Source organism: Anomaloglossus baeobatrachus, chromosome 1 (assembly GCF_048569485.1).
Source record: "Anomaloglossus baeobatrachus isolate aAnoBae1 chromosome 1, aAnoBae1.hap1, whole genome shotgun sequence".
Lineage (NCBI taxonomy): Eukaryota > Metazoa > Chordata > Amphibia > Anura > Aromobatidae > Anomaloglossus > Anomaloglossus baeobatrachus.
The window spans coordinates 182,424,314-182,446,583 of NC_134353.1; the positions used below are offsets into that span (position 1 = coordinate 182,424,314).

The 22,270-nt window shown below is 44.7% G+C and overlaps 1 protein-coding gene across 2 annotated transcripts in view; it reads left to right on the plus strand.

Annotated features, from left to right (window-relative positions):
* The window catches only part of SPOCK3 (SPARC (osteonectin), cwcv and kazal like domains proteoglycan 3), a 585,104-nt gene that overhangs the window by 531,348 nt on the left and 31,486 nt on the right, over nt 1–22,270 (plus strand). For both annotated transcript variants that reach the window (XM_075347291.1, XM_075347286.1), the window contains exons 7-9: nt 3,331–3,450; nt 7,647–7,868; nt 18,418–18,480. In XM_075347291.1, coding sequence (XP_075203406.1) covers nt 3,331–3,450; nt 7,647–7,868; nt 18,418–18,480 — 405 coding nt within the window. The remainder of the gene's footprint in view (nt 1–3,330; nt 3,451–7,646; nt 7,869–18,417; nt 18,481–22,270) is intronic.

Here is a 22,270-nt window from a genome sequence, read left to right on the forward strand (position 1 = left end):
GGCGTAACTACCGTGGTCGCAGCGGTCGCCATCGCGACCGGGCCCGGGCGGTTTGGGGCCCGCGTGGACCCGGCAGATCAGCAGCCAGCTCCTCTCAGTGAGAGAGAAGCTGCGCTGATCTGTCACAGTGCACGCGCCCACTATATGACCCGCTGCCGCCCCCGACACCGGGCCCTCCTCCCCGATGTCAGAGGCAGCACCGGGGCCCCCCTCCCCCGTCACCGCGCACAGTAATAATGAAGCATAGAGCGGCCGGCGCCGCTCTGCATCATCATTCTCCCCCTGTGCCTGCGCGGTGACGTCACTCCTGTGCGACTGCTGTGCTGAGTGCACAGAGCGCAGGGAGGGAGGACGCCGACCGCAGCACCGGGAGAACGAGGAGAGGGGAGGACGAGCAGCAGTGGAAGGAGGAGAGCAGGGAGTACAGCAGCAGTGGAACAAGGAGACGTCAGGACAGAGCAGCAGTGGAAGGAGGAGAGCGGTGAGTACTTGTTTTTTTTTTATATATATATATATATATAAGTGAGTACACGGTGGTCAGAGGCCTGGAGTGGGGAGGCTGCATTATACTGTACATGGAGGCCTGGGGTGGGAAGGCTGCCTGATACTGTACATGGAGGCCTGGGGTGGGGAGGCTGCATGATACTGTACATGGAGGCCTGGGGTGGGGAGGCTGCATGATACTGTACATGGAGGCCTGGGGTGGGGAGGCTGCATGATACTGTACATGGAGGCCTGGGGAGGCTGGCAGCATTATTATAGATGGAGGCCTGGGGAGGCTGGCAGCATTATTATACATGAGGCCTGGGGAGGCTGGCAGCATTATTATAGATGGAGGCCTGGGGAGGCTGGCTGCATTTTTATACATGAGGCCTGGGGAGGCTGGCTGCATTATTATACATGGAGGTCTGGGGAGGCTGGCTGCTATATTATACATGGAGGCCTGGGAGGCTGGCTGCTATATTATACATGGAGGCCTGGGGAGGCTGGCTGCTATATTATACATGGAGGCCTGGGAGGCTGGCTGCTATATTATACATGGAGGCCTGGGAGGCTGGCTGCTATATTATACATGGAGGCCTGGAGAGGTTGGCTGCATTATTATATATGGAGGCCTGGTGAGGCTGCATAATAAACATGAAGGACACCTTATACATTGAATATAGAGGTGTAATATACATAGAGGTCTATGAGGCTGCATTATACTGGAGGTCTATAGGGCTGCATTAAAATGGAGGTCGGGGTGGCTGTATAATACAAAATGAAGGGACACCTTATACATGGAATATAGGGGTGAATTATACATGGAGGAGTATGGGGCTGCATAATACCATCTGAAGTTTTATGGGGTTGTGTTATAATGCATATAGGACTATGGGGGCTACATTATAATATATGGAGGACTGTGGAGGCTACCTTATACACGGACTATGGAAGTGCATTATAAAACATGGAGGACTATGTGGTGCAGTATAATATATGGAGAACTATGGGGTGAATTTTAATACATGGAGAACTATGGGAAATGCATTATAATTGAAGGGCTACTTTATACATGGAGGATTATGGGGGTGCATTATAATATATGGAGGGCTATGTATCTGCATTCTAATATATGAAGGGTTATGTGGGACCCTTTATACAATTATTTGGAAGGCTATTATAGTATTTTGAGAACTTTATACAGGGGGGACAAAGATACAAGTATGGGATGGAAATGTTTTGTGCTGAGGGAAAAAGGCTCTTTCCCTCAGCAGCCAACTTTCCCATGCTCTGCTATACATCTCTCAGCACCCATCTTTCCCATGTTCTGATATACATCTCTCAGCACCCAGCTTTCTCATGCTCTGATATGGGAAAGCTGGGTGCTGAGGACAAGATAAATATCAGAACATAGGAAAGCTGGGTGCTGATAGAGGGATTTCAGGGTGCTGTGGGTGAGAGCCAAGTGTCAGCGTCATTATCCTGTACCCCGAGTGTCAGTGTCATTATCCCTTACCCCAAGTGTCTGTGTATGTGGAGGGGGGGCCCAGGTCTAAACTTTGCACCGGGGCCCATCCAACTCTAGTTACGCCACTGTATATATATATATATATATATATATATATATATATATATATATATATATATATATATATATATATATATATATATATATATATATATGATCCAATCCCATCCAGGTGTACAGTAATGCCTTTATATACTATATTATTTATTGCCTTACTTTTACTGTTGTGCTGTTCACCATGCTTCAGTTTGGTCCTGGCATTACAAACAATGTCTCACATATGTCAAGGACCTGCAGTCATGTAATGAAGAGGCGGCACTGTGCTGTTCTGTGCTGCTCTGTGCTGCTCTGGCCCACCTCTCTGCATTACATCACTGTAGGTCCTTGTCAGCTACGGGAGACTGTTTCTAGTGTAAAGGCAGCAGGAGCAAAGTGAAAGTAATTTGAGCCCTCAGCACAGAGACTGCGGCTGTGCTGTGAAGGTATGCCGTGCTCTGGCCCGGACACTGCAGTGATCTGCACTTCCCCGGGGCCAGATATGACTGCAGCGGCTCCCTGCTCCTGCCTCCTTCACAGCGGACACACAGTCTCCCCAGCCGCTTCAGGAAGCCGAGGGCTGGAGAACCCACGTGTGACTGCTGTTTACATTAAACAAGTATTCATTAGCTGCTCCTCACACCCGCTGACTGCAGAGAGAGGTGGGCGGGGAGCAGCTAATGAATATTCAATGACTTTAAGCAGCGGGCACACGTGGTTTCTCCAGCAGCCAGCATCCTGCAGCAGCGACCCTCCCTGCCTCCTGTGATCCCACTGCATAATGCTGACTCCCCCACAGCTCCCTACCCCGCAGCTTCAGACCATAAGACGCACCCCACACTTTCCTCCCAAATTTGGAGGAAAAAAAGTGCGTCTTATGGTCCGAAAAATATGGTATGTTGTAAAGTTTATGTAGATTTATATTTGACACTAATTTTAAAATACATACTTTTTATATATTTTGTGAAACATCCTATTTGATATCGTACAGATGTAGCAAGGGGAAACATCCATAACATGTTGGACTATGCTAATATAATAAGTATATTGCAGTCGCTCATTGACTTTATTGGCTTGTCCAAATGTTGCGTGTGAAAGTTCACTTCACCAGACATTTCATACAGTGAGCAATCTTTTAAAGAATGTTAGATTTGTAACATCCGTCAGCAGAGCAAATATAGAAGAAATGAGTAACTAGAAATGTTGACATTTCTGGTGTAGAAATGGTATCTGTGTGTTACCTAACATTAAACTTTTATGTTTTCTTGTGTTGTCATTTTCAGTATGCACTGATCAAGAGTTCAGAGAAATTGCTAATCGACTAAGAGACTGGTTTAAAGCACTTCATGAAAGTGGATTCCAGAAAAAGAAAACCAAATCTACTTCAAGGCCTGAAAGAAGCAGTAAGAAATATTTATTATTCTGTTATAACTATCACAATTTGTTTATACTAGAGATGATCTAATCTTTTGAAAATCAAATTCACTGGGATTGATAAATGATAATTTGCAGTATTTAATTCAACACAAATCTCCAGTAGTGCTTAGCCTTAAGCCCGCTTTACACGTATCGATATGTCGTGTGATCGCACCCGCCCCCATCATTTGTGTGGCACGAGCAATTTGTTGCCCGTGTCGCACAGTCGTAATCCCCCGTCACACATACTTACCTTCCAAACGACCTCACTGTGGGCGGCGAACATCCTCTTCCTGAAGGGGGAGGGACGTTCGGCGTCACAGCGATGTCACACAGTGGCCGGCCAATAGTAGCGGAGGGGCGGAGATGAGCGGGACATAACATCCCGCCCACCTCCTTCCTTCTGTTTTGCCGGTGGGACGCAGGTAAGCTGCAGTTCATCGTTCCCGTGGTGTCACACGGAGCGATGTGTGCTGCCCCGGGAACGATGAACAACCGGCGCACAGAAGGACGTTCGATTTTTAGAAAACGAGCGACGTGTCAATGAGCACCGATAAGGTGAGTATTTTTGTTCGATCAGAGACGCTCGTAGCTGTCACACACTACGATATGTCAAACGATGCAAGATGTGCGTCACTTACGACCTGACCCCAACGACATATTGTTAGATATGTCGTAGCGTGTAACATGCCCTTTAATGACTTGGAAAAAAGTGTTCAACACTGAGGTCTCCTACGACTGTATTCAACTTGTTTAGGGCTCTTTAACACCAACACAACCATTGAAATGTCAAATTGACCTCAATATATAAATAGATGGTAGCTGCTGGTAACCAAAAGCGGTCCAAAAAGTATCTTTTTATAGACTTTAGAAGCCTGCCTTGCAGGTTTTTATACACAGGCAGTGCAAAGGGAAGAATCAATGGATTTTTTTTCATGGGTGGGTGAAAAAATGAGCCATGTTTGGGGAGTATCAAGAGGTTTGTCCTTTGCTAAATGAAGAACTAATTGTCCTTAACAGTATGGTTGTGAGTTAGCTTTGACAGTGGACCTTGTTCCATGGATGATAATACTTCCCCTGAAGAGTTCCTCTGGATGAAACGCATTCGGACATATGAGGGATCATTGTAGGGGTTTAGTCTAGCAGAACCAGCTGTGGGCTATCCTTATAAGGACGGCAGTCTATGTGTGCTAGTAAGAAGTCATCAGGGCTTATTAGGGTTAGCTCCGTCTGTGGTAACTGGAGGACCTCGTCCTGGTTGAAATATCCATGCACCCTAGCTCATATGCACTCGGTGAGACTACTCCATTTGTTTACTTGATTTCTTACATAGTTGACCACTGTCACTGTTAAAGAATGTGTTACAATTGAGTATATTGTGTTTTTCTCTTTTCCTTTTTTTGGTGTGGGAAGACCACTGTCTATCCCCTAAAGATTGAAATAACACATTTTTTTTTCTTACTGTTTTGTTTGTTGTGTTTTTCTAATTAGTGGCATCCTAGGCAGGCTTTGGCCAAGATTTCTGAGTGGCCTAAAATAAGGATTTATGGCCCTTGGGACAGTCATTATTTTCTCAACAATTACCTCCCTAGGAGCTTGATGGTATATGTGGGTCCGTTGAGATGTTAACATTTTATGAGTAATTATTAAAAGTTAAATTTTAGTCATTTGCTGATTCCTTCTATTCCATTTAATTATTCAGTATACCTATATTTTTGTGCTGTATTTATTGTACTCTTAAAAGGGTATGCTTTCAAGTAGCAATACAGAATAGCTACTGTATGCAACACAGTGGAGAAAAATATTTGAATAGATTGCAACACCTCCTGTTAGTTCACCCCCACCATTGTATGGTTTTTTACATGGTATTACACGACTATATGTGTGATTTTGTGATTATGTAATTTTGTGACGCCCCCTTTTTTCAGTCACAGTGTGCCTTTTAAATATATATGTAATGTTAAAAAAATTTTATAATACACGAATAAAAATTGATTTTATGACCTATTGTTCGGTTAATCTTCTTTGGTGATTTATATGAATCCGAATGGTCCTATTGATCCAATATACCCCCACATATAGTATGATCTCTATACAAGACTGTTTGAAAGATTGATTACTTTGTGATGTGATATGGGTATTTTTTTCTCTAACTATTGGTGTTTAACACAGTGGAGAAGTATGAGAGGTGTGTGGATGGCTAGAAGCACTGACAGCAAAAGTGGAATTAATAACAACTACATATTGTAGAATATGATGGATTAGGAAGAGGATATGTTTTAGTGTAGTGTCACCTCTGTCAATCCAGACTGAAGTAGTGCTATAAAATACAATGGTCAGCCAGGAGATTACATGGACAGTGAGCAGATGCCCAGCTAGGTATTAGCCATCAGCACAAACGATATTAGAACTGTATAGAAATCCCATTTACATTCTCTAAATGAGATAAAGTGGGGTACCACATTCACATGTATTAAGACCAGTTATTTTTCAATTCTTTATTAAAGGAGTGGTCCAACACCTAAAATGTATTTTCTAACGATATACCTTTACCCCCTAATCACTTTTGTAATTATCTTGACTATGCAATTTCCTATGCTTCTTCCCTATCTATCTACTTCCTAAAGGTGTTTTTTTAACTGCACTTCCTGTGATGATTCATTTGAGTGGAGTCTGAAATGTGACATCACAGGAGGCTGGAGCTACTGTCACTCCCCACAGCATCCATCACCCTTCTTGGAATGGAGCGTCAAAAGGTAGCTGCAATGACTTACTAGTTTCTTGCATTGCCATCTTCTGAGAATGTCCTCGTCCCTGGATAATGTGTAATGGATGCTGTGGCCATGGATATTGCAGCATCTGCAGGCTCCTATCTCTGCAGCTGCTTTCATTGCTTGAATGAAAGACATCGGCTGGGGTCAGTGCTAAATGCAGTGAGTGACACCAGTACTGCCCCACCACCTCTAGCACCACCCTCAAATAAAGCGTCATCAGGAGACATTTATATTTTCATACTTTTAAAAAAAAAAAAATCAGTTTTTATTGGGTTTACTCATTCCCATAGGAGACATGAAGCTAATACTGACTGATCGCTACTGCTGTACAGAGTAATGCTTCAGCATTGCTCTGAAGAGCAGAAAGGCTAATCTCCTGTGAATGCGAGCACTCAGCCGGCATTCACATAAAGTTTGTCATAACATCAGATGACCCCTGATTGTCAAGTCAACCCATCGGCACCCTGTGATCACATCACAAGGTTGCCGATGACAGTGGGGAATTATGTGCTCCCTGCAAGAGAATGTTAAACCCCACTGTCAAGGATTGACAGCAAGATTTGACTCGTTAACAAGCATGGGTGGATCTAAGATCCACCCACACCTGTTAGCTGCACATGTTGGCATTAAAGGGACAGACAGGACCTTGGGCATACCGGTGTGTCCAAGGTCGTGAAGGGATTAAAGCAACACTTTAGCATTTTTTTTATTTTTTTCGTTACTGGAGTGGTACTTTCAATCTAATTCCCCTGACCATTGCCTCATATTCATCTTCTGCCATCTTCACCTTTTTTGGCACCGCTCTGTTCCCCGGGTACCCATAACTTCTAACTGGCCACAAGTCAGAAGTTGTGTCCGAAGGACTCAGTGCATCTCTCTGAGAGCCACTCGAGCTGTTTGTAGGTCACAAATTACAGGAGACCAACTGGAGCAACACTGGAAAAAGATTAAGAAGCCGGAAGGTGAAAATCAGACAGGGGTAAAGAGACTTTGATTTAAAGCACCAAATCCAGGGGTGAAATAAAAAAAAAATGTTGGAGTGGTGCTTTTAACCATTTAGTTGTTTGGAGGTTAATACTCAAATGTTTAATCTTTTAAGGATATTTGCAGTTTAAGATGTGTCGGTTCTATAAGCAGAATATTTTAATATACAGTTTATATTTTATATCATTTTATTACAGCACACTACTGACATGTTTCTATAAAAAAAAACACAGAAATAACAATTATATTAAGTTTGCATGCTGTAATTTCTGTACCGAAATGAATATAAAAGATATAAAGTAATTCTTCATGGCACATTTGGTACACAAAGATGGTAATGTGTGTGGTTATGTTTTATTACTTTTGAAAAAATGATGTTACTGACCCATTGAGTACTAAATAACTTTTGTTTATCTGCCTCCTAGGGTTTGATACTAGCATTCTGCCAATTTGCAGGGATTCTCTTGGGTGGATGTTTAATAGACTTGATCGGAATTATGACCTGCTGCTGGATCAGTCTGAGCTTGGAAGCATTTATATTGACAAGAATGAACAGTGTACAAAGGCTTTCTTCAATACATGTGACACATACAAGGACAGTTTAATATCAAACAATGAGTGGTGCTACTGCTTCCAGCGACAGCAAGGTAAGCTCAAAGATATTTGTAGACATGGGCACTGTTTTGAAAAGCTCAAACAAAACTGTTCAGTGTAGTATTCTATAGAGAACAATACTTACATCAATACATTGTATCAGAGATCATTATAAATTGCAAATCTTTAAAATTATACAAAATCTTCTTATAGAGGTTATAAAGCACTAAGATCAAATATATCGGTTTAATGCTTTAAAAAACATAACCTGTATTACTTTGTCTTTAATAGTGCATAATATTCTTAAAAGGACAATAGCAATTTTATTCATATCATTGTCATATAACTCTAAAACAGCGGCATGGAAAAATTTGGTCACCTCCGGTCAAAATTACTGTTATAGTGAACAGTTAAGCAAGTTGAAGATAAAATGATCTCTAATAGGCATAACGTTAGAGATGATACATTTCCTTTGCATTTTAGGCAAAAAAAATATGTTTTCATCTTTTACATTTTAAAAATGATAAAAAGAAATATAGGCCAATGCAAAAGTATGGACACCCTTGGAGATTTCTGTATTCAGATAACTTTGACCAAGGTTTTAGACCTTAATTATCCTGTTAGGGTTACGGCTTGTTCACTATCATTGTGAATATTGTTCACTATCTGTCAAAATTGGCCAGGTGATGCAAATTTCCCAGCTGTATAAAAACCTACCTTCTCTAACCATGTGCCAAAGAATATCAGGCATGGGTTCTTCTAAGCAGCTGCCTTGTACTCTGAAAATAAAAATGGTGGAGGCCAGCAAAGCAAAAAAAAAGCTATAAAACGATAGCAAAACATTAAGTTGCCCTTTCATCAGTTTGAAATATAATTAAAAGAATGGCAGTTAACAGGAAGACTGGAAGTCAAGATAAGATCTGGAAGACCAAGAAAATTTCTGTGATAGCTGCTCATAGGATTGCTAGAGAAGCAAATCAGAACCCACATTGACTGCACAAGACCTTCAGGAAGAATTAGCAGACTCTATAGTTGTGGTACAGACTCTATAGTTGTGGTACATTGCTCTACTGTTCAAAAACACCTGCACAAATATGGCCTTAATGTAAGAGTCATCAGAAGAAAACCTTGTGACGGGGTATGCGACAGAGCAGTGAGGGACGCCAGGCTAAGGAACAATCCAAAGGGCTTTATTGGAACCACAAAGATAAAGCACCAAACATAAATATAAATCCTTAAAGTCTGCAAGGAGTCCACAACAAAACAAAAGATCCAGGGGCGCCTCCTGGTTTTCCAATGCCAGTGAAATATGACAATGGTCCTTATATGAGTCCCTTGAGTTCAACAGGGTGAACAACAAAACACAATCCCACGTGGCCACTGATCTCCAGTCTGTAACAGTCCATACACAGGCTCTAGGATCCAGCCACAGCTATAGATCCTAGTCCTTCTCCAGCCGAGATCCAACTAACTGACCTAACATGGGTCTCATTGTTCTTCTCTCCTGGGATCAGCCCCTAAGGTGGGCCCAATTCCACCTGGACATTTGATGGCATTGGACTCCTGGCTCTGTTCTGTTTACCAAGTTGTGGATTGGAGAAGTCCCATGCTGAGAAGAACAAACAATCCCCCACCAGTAGTACATACATGACAGTCAAGGAGAGACAGACTATTACGCCATAAGCACAGGTGGGGGACGGACACACTGTTACAACCCCTTCCCCCCTCAATTTGTGTACGGACTAGTGACCTCAACAGGTCGCTTGTCAAGTACACGTAAACATGCCGACCCTGACCCAGGGCTCCTCCTGTCTGGACAATCCGTCTGCATTTTGGGTGTTGGTTCCAGGTTCTTTAGTGTATGGTGAAGATGTAGGGTTGAATGTTCGGCTCCAGTTTGTATCCTCCTTCACTTAAACTCTGCTTCCTGCACCCACAAATTGGCATTGTATATCTCCCACATCATTGCCTAGGAGAATGTCTGCAGGAAGGCCGCTCATCACACCGAATATGCATTGTTTTGCCCCAAAGCCATAATCCAGGGTTACACTTGCTCTTGGAATATATCTCTGAGTACCTCCAGCCAATTCAATGGCAATTCCTGGTCCCTTTTGAATCACTTCTGATTGAATTACTCGGCGATCTGCTATGGTGAGAAAAGCCCCAGTGTCACGAAAGCTAACAACTTTTTGGCCATCCAGCACGACCTCCTGTAGATGTTTATGCTGAAGATCATAAGAACGAGCGGCTGTGGCTCGCACCCCATAGACTCCTGGTAGGGAAGTCAACATACCAGAGTCACTTGGCAAATCATCAGGGCCTGAATGCAGCTCTTCTCCTGCTGAGGGTGTCTGTAGATAATGGACAGGCAAAGATTGTCTGCAGCTGTTCTGCCTCCGAACACCTGGACAGTGAGCTTGCAAATGACCAGGCTGCCCACATTGATAATATCTGCGCTGCATCTCACTCCTTCCAGTTTGCGTTCTAGAGAAGTAGGTAGGAGACCTTGGTGACTGATAGGGAGGTGCAGGTGCTGGAGGTGGTTGTCGATTTGGAGGATGACTCCACTGGATAGATGGGCATGTGCCCCGCAGATGCCCGGGATGCCCACAGCTATAACATCTTTGCTCTTCTACTTTCTCTCCTCGTTGCATTCCAGAAAATGTGGTAGAACCAACTGGAGGTACATACACGCGGGAATCCACATGAGGTGGTGATCTAGGAGGTCAAGAAACATTGGTCACTGAAGGACAAGGAACCTCTGGTGTTGGGGAGCTGGTCATTTTTGCTCCCTCCACTAGCAGCCTCTTCCATTGAGGCTTGATAGTGAGCACCTCATCAGCTAGAGCAGCAGCTTGTTCCACTCTCTGGTCTCCTCTCGCGCACCCATTTCCAGATTTCAGTAGGGCACTTGGCATAAAACTGTTCTTTTAGGATGACCTGGATGAACTACTCCCAAGTTAAGGCCCCCTCTCCCTCCAGCCAGCGATGGCATACTTGTTTCAGTCTGTGGGCATACATCTTGAAACACACTTCCCCATCACAGGCTAACGTATGGAACTGAGTCCTATAAGTATCTAGGGTCACGGCATAATGTTCTAGAATGGTCTGTTTTATCTCCCCATACTCACAATTCCAGTGAGGGTCCATAACGCTATAGGCGTCGGCAGCTCCACCCTCCAAAAGGCCCACCAGGTGTCTCACTCGCTCTCTTTCTGGGACTTCCATTAGTCGGCACTGATGCTCAAAGTCCTGGAAGAAGCCCTCAATGTCGCCTGCAGCTTCATTAAATGGCTTAAAGTCCTTGTGGGACACTCTGCAGAATTCCCTCATAGTGGGTGCTGTGGTTACAGTTTGTCTGGAGCCTCCAGTTGCTTCCACATAAAACCTCCTCTCCAGCAATGCCCTCTCTTGAGCTCTGCGAATGGCATCCATCTTATATTCAATGGTGACCTCATCTTCAAGCAGTGCCATCTCCTCCTCATACCACACAACCCATTGACTTTTTTGGGTATTTACCTCCAGCTCCCGTCTTTCCTCACCTTGCTGTGGAAATTTTTCCTCAGTGCCATCTTGCAGGCAAGCGTTTTCCAAAGCCTAAATTAGTTGCTCCTTAGAGAGTCCTTTGTAGCCGACTCCTAATTCACGGGCCTTTGTTTGTAGGCTCACCACAGTCCAGTTCTTGTACTCTGAGGTTCTGATTCCAGATGTTAATGGGCCGTTGTCCTCCATTCTTTCTGCTCTGATACCGCCGCTGCCACCAGTTTGTGACGGGGTATGCGACAGAGCAGTGAGAGACGCCAGGCTAAGGAACAATCCAAAGAGCTTTATTGGAACCACAAAGATAAAGCACCAAACATAAATATAAATCCTTAAAGTCTGCAAGGAGTCCACAACAAAACAAAAGATCCAGGGGCGCCTCCTGGTATTCCAACGCCAGTGAAATATGACAATGGTCCTTATATGAGTTCCTTGAGTCCAACAGCGTGAACAACAAAACACAATCCCACGTGGCCACTGATCTCCAGTCTGTAACAGTCCATACACAGGCTCTAGGATCCAGCCTCAGCTATAGATCCTAGTCCTTCTCCAGCCGAGATCCAACTAACTGACCTAACATGGGTCTCATTGTTCTTCTCTCCTGGGATCAGCCCCTAAGGTGGGCCCAACTCTGCCTGGACGTTTGATGACATTTGATACATGAATGGACTTTAGACTCCTGGCTCTGTTCTGTTTACCAAGTTGTGGATTGGAGAAGTCCCATGCTGAGAAGAACAAACAATCCCCAATCCAGGCGCTGGGTAGTGACTACAACTCTAACCAGAGCTGTGAGCTCATCGCTGTGCTCAGCGAGACTCAGCGGCTTTGATTAGAATTGTCTTTACCCAGTGCCTGTAAATAGCTGTACTAAAATGTTTTACCCTAATTGCCACCACATCATGGCAATTGGTCAGACCTGGAGAAAGCACCAGAATTGACAAATCTAATGTATGCAACAATTCTGGGGTTGCTGCAAGCTGTAATTTATAGGATTTGAAGGGCCATGTAACCATGGACCAGCCTGAAAATACTGACCTGCAGCTGTCTGTTTTGCCTTGACTGGTATTTACACTAAATATACTTTTCTCCAGCAAGGCCACACACCTTTGTCAGACAAAGTGGAGCAATTGTCTGAAATACATAATATATGTGATGCAAGACGTAAAAAAATTTTTTAGTGCAAATTGTGCTAAGATTATAGCAAATCTAGCTTAAAACATCTCCCCCATTGAGTTGAGATACTAAAGAATCAATGTTACCATGGAGAGTGTGTCACTCAATTTACTGTTGAAGGAGACTTGTTCTTATCTACAACCATCTGGGTTTATGTTAGGGCTTGTGTAGATGTACTCACAGCAAAAAAGGGCAACCAGTCCAGTTAGCCCAGGCCAACACATCTAATGCACAAACAGGATGCAGACAAGCCTCTCAACATGATGGACACTTCACAGGTGCAAGATAAATTGCACACCAGTGGCGCGCATAGGGCACTGTTCACACTTGTATGCGCATGGTGTCCAGCCAGCAACCTATTACCACGCCCTTACTATTAGATTAGGCGGGTTACCCGGACACTACACACTGCAGCACGCAAGGGACAGAAATTCCACTATGCACGGCCGTATTAAGAGGCCCGGCTGCACCCCGCATAGTCAAAGTGCAAAAAATACACATAAAATATATGTGAGGTATTAGTTTGTAAATTGGCCAATGTACGTAAGCCCACAATCCTCATCACGGATCCTCACGCTTGCGGGTCCCTACACTGATAAATATCAAAAATAGCAACAAAAAGAGGAGCTAAAAACTCCCCCAAAAATGTATTATAAAATGTACTCACAGCAAAAAAGGGCAACCAGTCCAGTTAGCCCAGGCCAACACATCTAATGCACAAACAGGATGCAGACAAGCCTCTCAACATGATGGACACTTCACAGGTGCAAGATAAATTGCACACCAGTGGCGCGCATAGGGCACTGTTCACACTTGTATGCGCATGGTGTCCAGCCAGCAACCTATTACCACGCCCTTACTATTAGATTAGGCGGGTTACCCGGACACTACACACTGCAGCACGCAAGGGACAGAAATTCCACTATGCACGGCCGTATTAAGAGGCCCGGCTGCACCCCGCATAGTCAAAGTGCAAAAAATACACATAAAATATATGTGAGGTATTAGTTTGTAAATTGGCCAATGTACGTAAGCCCACAATCCTCATCACGGATCCTCACGCTTGCGGGTCCCTACACTGATAAATATCAAAAATAGCAACAAAAAGAGGAGCTAAAAACTCCCCCAAAAATGTATTATAAAATGTACTCACAGCAAAAAAGGGCAACCAGTCCAGTTAGCCCAGGCCAACACATCTAATGCACAAACAGGATGCAGACAAGCCTCTCAACATGATGGACACTTCACAGGTGCAAGATAAATTGCACACCAGTGGCGCGCATAGGGCACTGTTCACACTTGTATGCGCATGGTGTCCAGCCAGCAACCTATTACCACGCCCTTACTATTAGATTAGGCGGGTTACCCGGACACTACACACTGCAGCACGCAAGGGACAGAAATTCCACTATGCACGGCCGTATTAAGAGGCCCGGCTGCACCCCGCATAGTCAAAGTGCAAAAAATACACATAAAATATATGTGAGGTATTAGTTTGTAAATTGGCCAATGTACGTAAGCCCACAATCCTCATCACGGATCCTCACGCTTGCGGGTCCCTACACTGATAAATATCAAAAATAGCAACAAAAAGAGGAGCTAAAAACTCCCCCAAAAATGTATTATAAAATGTACTCACAGCAAAAAAGGGCAACCAGTCCAGTTAGCCCAGGCCAACACATCTAATGCACAAACAGGATGCAGACAAGCCTCTCAACATGATGGACACTTCACAGGTGCAAGATAAATTGCACACCAGTGGCGCGCATAGGGCACTGTTCACACTTGTATGCGCATGGTGTCCAGCCAGCAACCTATTACCACGCCCTTACTATTAGATTAGGCGGGTTACCCGGACACTACACACTGCAGCACGCAAGGGACAGAAATTCCACTATGCACGGCCGTATTAAGAGGCCCGGCTGCACCCCGCATAGTCAAAGTGCAAAAAATACACATAAAATATATGTGAGGTATTAGTTTGTAAATTGGCCAATGTACGTAAGCCCACAATCCTCATCACGGATCCTCACGCTTGCGGGTCCCTACACTGATAAATATCAAAAATAGCAACAAAAAGAGGAGCTAAAAACTCCCCCAAAAATGTATTATAAAATGTACTCACAGCAAAAAAGGGCAACCAGTCCAGTTAGCCCAGGCCAACACATCTAATGCACAAACAGGATGCAGACAAGCCTCTCAACATGATGGACACTTCACAGGTGCAAGATAAATTGCACACCAGTGGCGCGCATAGGGCACTGTTCACACTTGTATGCGCATGGTGTCCAGCCAGCAACCTATAACCCGCCTAATCTAATAGTAAGGGCGTGGTAATAGGTTGCTGGCTGGACACCATGCGCATACAAGTGTGAACAGTGCCCTATGCGCGCCACTGGTGTGCAATTTATCTTGCACCTGTGAAGTGTCCATCATGTTGAGAGGCTTGTCTGCATCCTGTTTGTGCATTAGATGTGTTGGCCTGGGCTAACTGGACTGGTTGCCCTTTTTTGCTGTGAGTACATTTTATAATACATTTTTGGGGGAGTTTTTAGCTCCTCTTTTTGTTGCTATTTTTGATATTTATCAGTGTAGGGACCCGCAAGCGTGAGGATCCGTGATGAGGATTGTGGGCTTACGTACATTGGCCAATTTACAAACTAATACCTCACATATATTTTATGTGTATTTTTTGCACTTTGACTATGCGGGGTGCAGCCGGGCCTCTTAATACGGCCGTGCATAGTGGAATTTCTGTCCCTTGCGTGCTGCAGTGTGTAGTGTCCGGGTAACCCGCCTAATCTAATAGTAAGGGCGTGGTAATAGGTTGCTGGCTGGACACCATGCGCATACAAGTGTGAACAGTGCCCTATGCGCACCACTGGTGTGCAATTTATCTTGCACCTGTGAAGTGTCCATCATGTTGAGAGGCTTGTCTGCATCCTGTTTGTGCATTAGATGTGTTGGCCTGGGCTAACTGGACTGGTTGCCCTTTTTTGCTGTGAGTACATTTTATAATACATTTTTGGGGGAGTTTTTAGCTCCTCTTTTTGTTGCTATTTTTGATATTTATCAGTGTAGGGACCCGCAAGCGTGAGGATCCGTGATGAGGATTGTGGGCTTACGTACATTGGCCAATTTACAAACTAATACCTCACATATATTTTATGTGTATTTTTTGCACTTTGACTATGCGGGGTGCAGCCGGGCCTCTTAATACGGCCGTGCATAGTGGAATTTCTGTCCCTTGCGTGCTGCAGTGTGTAGTGTCCGGGTAACCCGCCTAATCTAATAGTAAGGGCGTGGTAATAGGTTGCTGGCTGGACACCATGCGCATACAAGTGTGAACAGTGCCCTATGCGCGCCACTGGTGTGCAATTTATCTTGCACCTGTGAAGTGTCCATCATGTTGAGAGGCTTGTCTGCATCCTGTTTGTGCATTAGATGTGTTGGCCTGGGCTAACTGGACTGGTTGCCCTTTTTTGCTGTGAGTACATTTTATAATACATTTTTGGGGGAGTTTTTAGCTCCTCTTTTTGTTGCTATTTTTGATATTTATCAGTGTAGGGACCCGCAAGCGTGAGGATCCGTGATGAGGATTGTGGGCTTACGTACATTGGCCAATTTACAAACTAATACCTCACATATATTTTATGTGTATTTTTTGCACTTTGACTATGCGGGGTGCAGCCGGGCCTCTTAATACGGCCGTGCATAGTGGAATTTCTGTCCCTTGCGTGCTGCAGTGTGTAGTGTCCGGGTAACCCGCCTAATCTAATAGTAAGGGCGTGGTAATAGGTTGCTGGCTGGACACCATGCGCATACAAGTGTGAACAGTGCCCTATGCGCGCCACTGGTGTGCAATTTATCTTGCACCTGTGAAGTGTCCATCATGTTGAGAGGCTTGTCTGCATCCTGTTTGTGCATTAGATGTGTTGGCCTGGGCTAACTGGACTGGTTGCCCTTTTTTGCTGTGAGTACATTTTATAATACATTTTTGGGGGAGTTTTTAGCTCCTCTTTTTGTTGCTATTTTTGGCTTGTGTAGATGGCCTTAAGCTGGTGTCACACACAGCGACAACGACAACGACGTCGCTGCTACGTCACCATTTTCTGTGACGTTGCAGCGACGTCCCGTCGCTGTCGCTGTGTGTGACATCCAGCAACGACCTGGCCCCTGCTGTGAGGTCGCCGGTCGTTGCTGAATGTCCAGCTTCATTTTTTGGTCGTCACTCTCCCGCTGTGACACACACATCACTGTGTGTGACAGCGAGAGAGCGACGAAATGAAGCGATCAGGAGCCGGCACTGGCAGCTGCGGTAAGCTGTAACCAGCGTAAACATCGGGTAACCAAGGGAAGACCTTTCCCTGGTTACCCGATGTTTACGCTGGTTACCAGCCTCCGCTGCTCTTGCTGCCAGTGCCGGCTCCTGCACTGTGACATGTGGCTGCAGTATGCATCGGGTAATTAACCCGATGTATACTGTAGCAAGGAGAGCAAGGAGCCAGCGCTAAGCAGTGCGCGCGGCTCCCTGCTCTCTGAACTGTGACATGTAGCTGCAGCACACATCGGGTTAATTAACCCGATGTGTGCTGCAGGAGAGCAAGGAGCCAGCGCTAAGCGCGGCTCCCTGCTCTCTGAACTGTGACATGTAGCTGCAGCACACATCGGGTTAATTAACCCGATGTGTGCTGCAGGAGAGCAAGGAGCCAGCGCTAAGCGCGGCTCCCTGCTCTCTGAACATGTAGCACAGCGACGTTATGATCGCTGCTTCTGCTGTGTTTGACAGCTAAGCAGCGATCATAACAGCGACTTACAAGGTCGCTGTTACGTCATCGAAAATGGTGACGTAACAGCGACGTCGTTGTCGCTGTCGTTTAGTGTGAACCCAGCTTTAGATTCTGTCTTCCGAGAGAATGGGGCCAATTATGCAAATGACACTGTGATAAAAGTCTGGTTTGATCAGTGTCAGAGCAGTGTACTCTGATTCTCTCAGTGAGAGAATTGGAGCACACTATGAGGGGAAGATGGAGAACAAAATGTCTCCATCTTTTCTATTCTATGAGTCTGCAGAAAATGTACTACACTTAGATATGCGAGTGGAGTACTATGTTTCCCACTCAGTCATTGACTTGCATGGCCAAGTGGAATCCGAATAATGGATTAAACTCTGGCATGCATTGATATTTTTTTCTTAGACTGAAAACACTGAAAATCTGACATATTCTCAGAAAAAATATGACATGTGCTCAGCATCATAGACTAACATTGGTCCGTGTGTGATCCAATGTTCTGTCAGATCACACTTATACTGAATTTACAGGCGTCTGAATCTACTGTGAAAGTAAGGCCCCATTTACGCGTCCATATTTTCGGTGCTTGTGGTGTCCGTTTCCACATATACTGGAGACACAAACACACATTGTTCAATTAAATTCAATGGGTTTGGATATACATCCATGCCTTCATACGGCTGGCAACACGGATATCACACGGACTGCACACTGATGTGATTCGTGTGACATCAGTGTGATAAGTACCAGAGGACAACCAAGTCACTGAAAACAGAGGATTTTTATACTTACCTGTTTCCGGCTCTGCTGTCTCCAATACTGCTGTTGCTTCCAGGTCCCGCCCATAATGCTCATGAATATTCACTGCACTGACTGCGGACCCGGAAGCAAGTGTGACAGCAACACCGGAGACAGGTAAGTTTACAAGTACACGATGACACACACACTGACACACGGATGGCTCACAGAACTCCATAACGGCCCTTGCAAAACGTTCTTGTGTTGCACAGACATGTGAAGGGTGCCTAAGAGAGAGGACCACAAAAGCTTGATATCATGTAAACATGTATATTCATAAATCCTTTATTATTCACAGATCCCCCATGTCAGACTGAATTTAACAACATTCAAAAGCAGCAAGGATTAAAAAAGCTTCTTGGTGAGTTATTTGTTTACTAATGGTTTTATTACTTATATTTTAAAACCTATTATTCTACACTTTTGTTACTTTTTAGTTTTATTTTATTTTTTTTTCAAGGTGGGGAATGATTAATTTTTACATTTTCTGCAATACCTAGAGGTCCAATTACCTGGTGTGGAGTAGCCTAATAATTCAAACACTGCTATTTTCTTACAATATTAAGGCCTCAGGTACCCATTTTGCTGCACATTCCTTAATGAACTACAACTCAAGGCAATAGGATACAATTTTGAAAGTGTTACCCATACGCTGCTGACTTTTTTGTGGAAATTACAATACAGTATAGATTATAATTTTAAAATCTATAGCCTTTAAATTTTTGTCTTCTGCTCTCACTGTAAATTTCACCACTGTCAATGCAGGAAAGTCACCAGCAAAATTTCCATATAACACGTGTAGATTCTGCTAGAAAATTTGCTACAGATGTATTGCATAAGCACAAAGGACATAAGAACTAGAGTTGAGCGCGGTTCGAGGTTCTCCAGTTCGCGGCTCGAGTGATTTTGGGGGCTGTTCTAGATAGAACTAGAACTCGAGCTTTTTGCTGAAGCTCGATAGTTCTAGATACGTTCGAGAACGGTTCCAGCAGCATAAAGACCAGCTAATTCCTAGCTGGCTTTCCGCTGTAATAGTGTAAGGGGTGCTTCACACACAGCGAGCTCACTGCCGAGATCGCTGCTGAGTCACGCTTTTTGTGACGCAGCAGTGACCTCATTAGCGATCTCGCTGTGTGTGACAATGAGCAGCGATCTGGCCCCTGCTGCGAGATCGCTGCTCGTTACACACAGCCCTGGTTCGTTTTCTTCAAAGCCGCTCTCCCGCTGTGACACACAGATCGCTGTGTGTGACAGCGAGAGAGCGACGAATGAAGCGAGCAGGGAGCAGGAGCCGGCGTCTGACAGCTGAGGTAAGCTTGTAACCAAGATAAACATCGGGTAACCAAGGTGGTTACCCGATATTTACCTTAGTTACCAGCCTCTGCAGCTCTCACGCTGCCTGTGCTGCCGGCTCCGGCTCTCTGCACATGTAGCTGCTGTACACATCGGGTTAATTAACCCGATGTGTACAGCAGCTAGGAGAGCAAGGAGCCAGCGCTCAGTGTGCGCGGCTCCCTGCTCCCTGCACACACAGCTAAGCGGTGTGCGCTGGTAACTAATGTAAACATCGGGTAACCATACCCGATGTTTACCTTAGTTACCAGTCTCCGCAGCTTCCAGACGGCGGCTCCGTGCAAGCGCAGCGTCGCTTGCACGTCGCTGCTGGCTGGGGGCTGTTCACTGGTCGCTGGTGAGATCTGCCTGTTTGACAGCTCACTAGCGACCATGTAGCGATGCAGCAGCGATTCTGACCAGGTCAGATCGCTGGTCGGATCGCTGCTGCATCGCTAAGTGTGAAGGTACCCTAAGTCACTCTGTGACTCACACTATTATGAAATTTCAGTGTATAGTGTGCGGGAACAGCGCATTCAGATCACTGCTGTATGGATAATGGCGATCGCCATTTTTTTTTTTTCCTTGTCTTCCTTCCCTAAGAGCACGCGTGTAGTTGGGCGGGCCAGCATGTCAGCCAATCCCAGACACACACAGCTAAGTGGACTTTTAGCCAGAGAAGCAACGGCATGTGTTTTAGGATGTCCATGTCACATGTCCCTGCATTATAAAAACGAGTATCTGCCCGTCCGGACACCATTATCTCTTCTGCGTCCTTGGTGTCAGTCACCGCTGGCGCAGCGCCTATCTCCGATACTGCTGTGTACGATCTATATACAGCGCTGTACAGAATAGGGATAGCACTTTCTATCAGTCCTTTTAAGGGCTAATACCGGCAGGGTCAGAGCCATAGGTGACAGGTCCGTGAAAACAGAGTTTAACAGCTACACAAGATGACAGCATCTGTGTAGCTAAGGTCAGGGATTTCCTCGCTGCATTTCCCCATTAGGAGGGATAGAAAGGAAGGCTTCCTTTCCTCTACCCAGAGACCCACAACCCTGCCACTGTACCCTCCTGCCCTTTACACACTCAAACTCATTGTTACTAAGCCATTATACTAGCAAACACTGAGTGATCTTAGTGGCATCCTAAACGTGGCTGTTGGACTTCTGTATTTTCCACTAGTGCAAAGATATTTGCAGCACGTCTGCCTGCATTGCACACTCAAACTCATTGTTACTAAGCCATTATACTAGCAAACACTGAGTGAACTTAGTGGCATCCTAAACGTGGCTGTTGGACTTCTGTATTGTCCCACTAGTGCAAAGATATTTGCAGCACGTCTGCCTGCATTGCACACTCAAACTCATTGTTACTAAGCCATTATACTAGCAAACACTGAGTGAACTTAGTGGCATCCTAAAAGTGGCTGTTGGACTTCTGTATAGTCCCACTAGTGCAAAGATATTTGCAGCACGTCTGCCTGCATTGCACACTCAAACTCATTGTTACTAAGCCATTATACTAGCGAACACTGAGGAAACTTAGTGGCATCCTAAACGTGGCTGTTGGACTTCTGTATTGTCCCACTAGTGCAAAGATATTTGCAGCATGTCTGCCTGCATTGCACACTCAAACTCATTGTTACTAAGCCATCATACTAGCAAACACTGAGTGAACTTAGTGGCATCTTAAAAGTAGCTGTTGGACTTCTGTATTGTCTCACTCGTGCAAAGATATTTGCAGCACGTCTGCCTGCATTGCACACTCAAACTCATTGTTACTAAGCCATTATACTAGCAAACACTGAGGAAACTTAGTGGCATCCTAAACTTGGCTGTTGGACTTCTGTATTGTCCCACTAGTGCAAAGATATTTGCAGCACGTCTGCCTGCATTGCACACTCAAACTCATTGTTACTAAGCCATTATACTAGCAAACACTGAGGAAACTTAGTGGCATCCTAAACTTGGCTGTTGGACTTCTGTATTGTCCCACTATTGTAAAGATATTTGCAGCACGTCTGCCTGCATTGCACACTCAAACTCATTATTACTAAGACATTATACTGGCAAACACTGAGTGAACTTAGTGGCATCCTAAAAGTGGCTGTTAGACTTCTGTATTGTCCCACTAGTGCAAAGATATTTGCAGCACGTCTGCCTCCATTGCACACTCAAACTCATTGTTACTAAGCCATTATACTAGCAAACACTGAGTGAACTTAGTGGCATCCTAAACGTGGCTGTTGGACTTCTGTATTGTCCCACTAGTGCAAAGATATTTGCAGCACGTCTGCCTGCATTGCACACTCAAACTCATTGTTACTAAGACATTATACTAGCAAACACTGAGTGAACTTAGTGGCATCCTAAAAATGGCTGTTGGACTTCTGTATTGTCCCACTAGTGCAAAGATATTTCCAGCACGTCTGCCTGCATTGCACACTCAAACTCATTGTAGCTAAGCCATTATACTAGCAAACACTGCTGCCAGTTTAAGGGCCGTAGTTGCATTGTCAGGGATAATTATTGTTGTTTATTCTCCTGTTAATAAAGCTAGACCACCGCTGAAATCTACACCACCTCTCAATTTTTACTACCACATTTTAAGTGCACAATCTTGTCGCAATCAAAATGAGTGGCAAAATGACAGATGCAGGTGGAAAGGGGAAGAGGCGTGTTGGAAAAGGAAAAAAAGGGTTTGTCCGTGGGGAAGGTGGCAAAGCTCCATTAACATCTGCTGAAGATAGACCATCTTCCAGCAACAGTAAGATGTCTACTACTTACCGTAGACAATCCGATGTGCTCCCTTTTTTA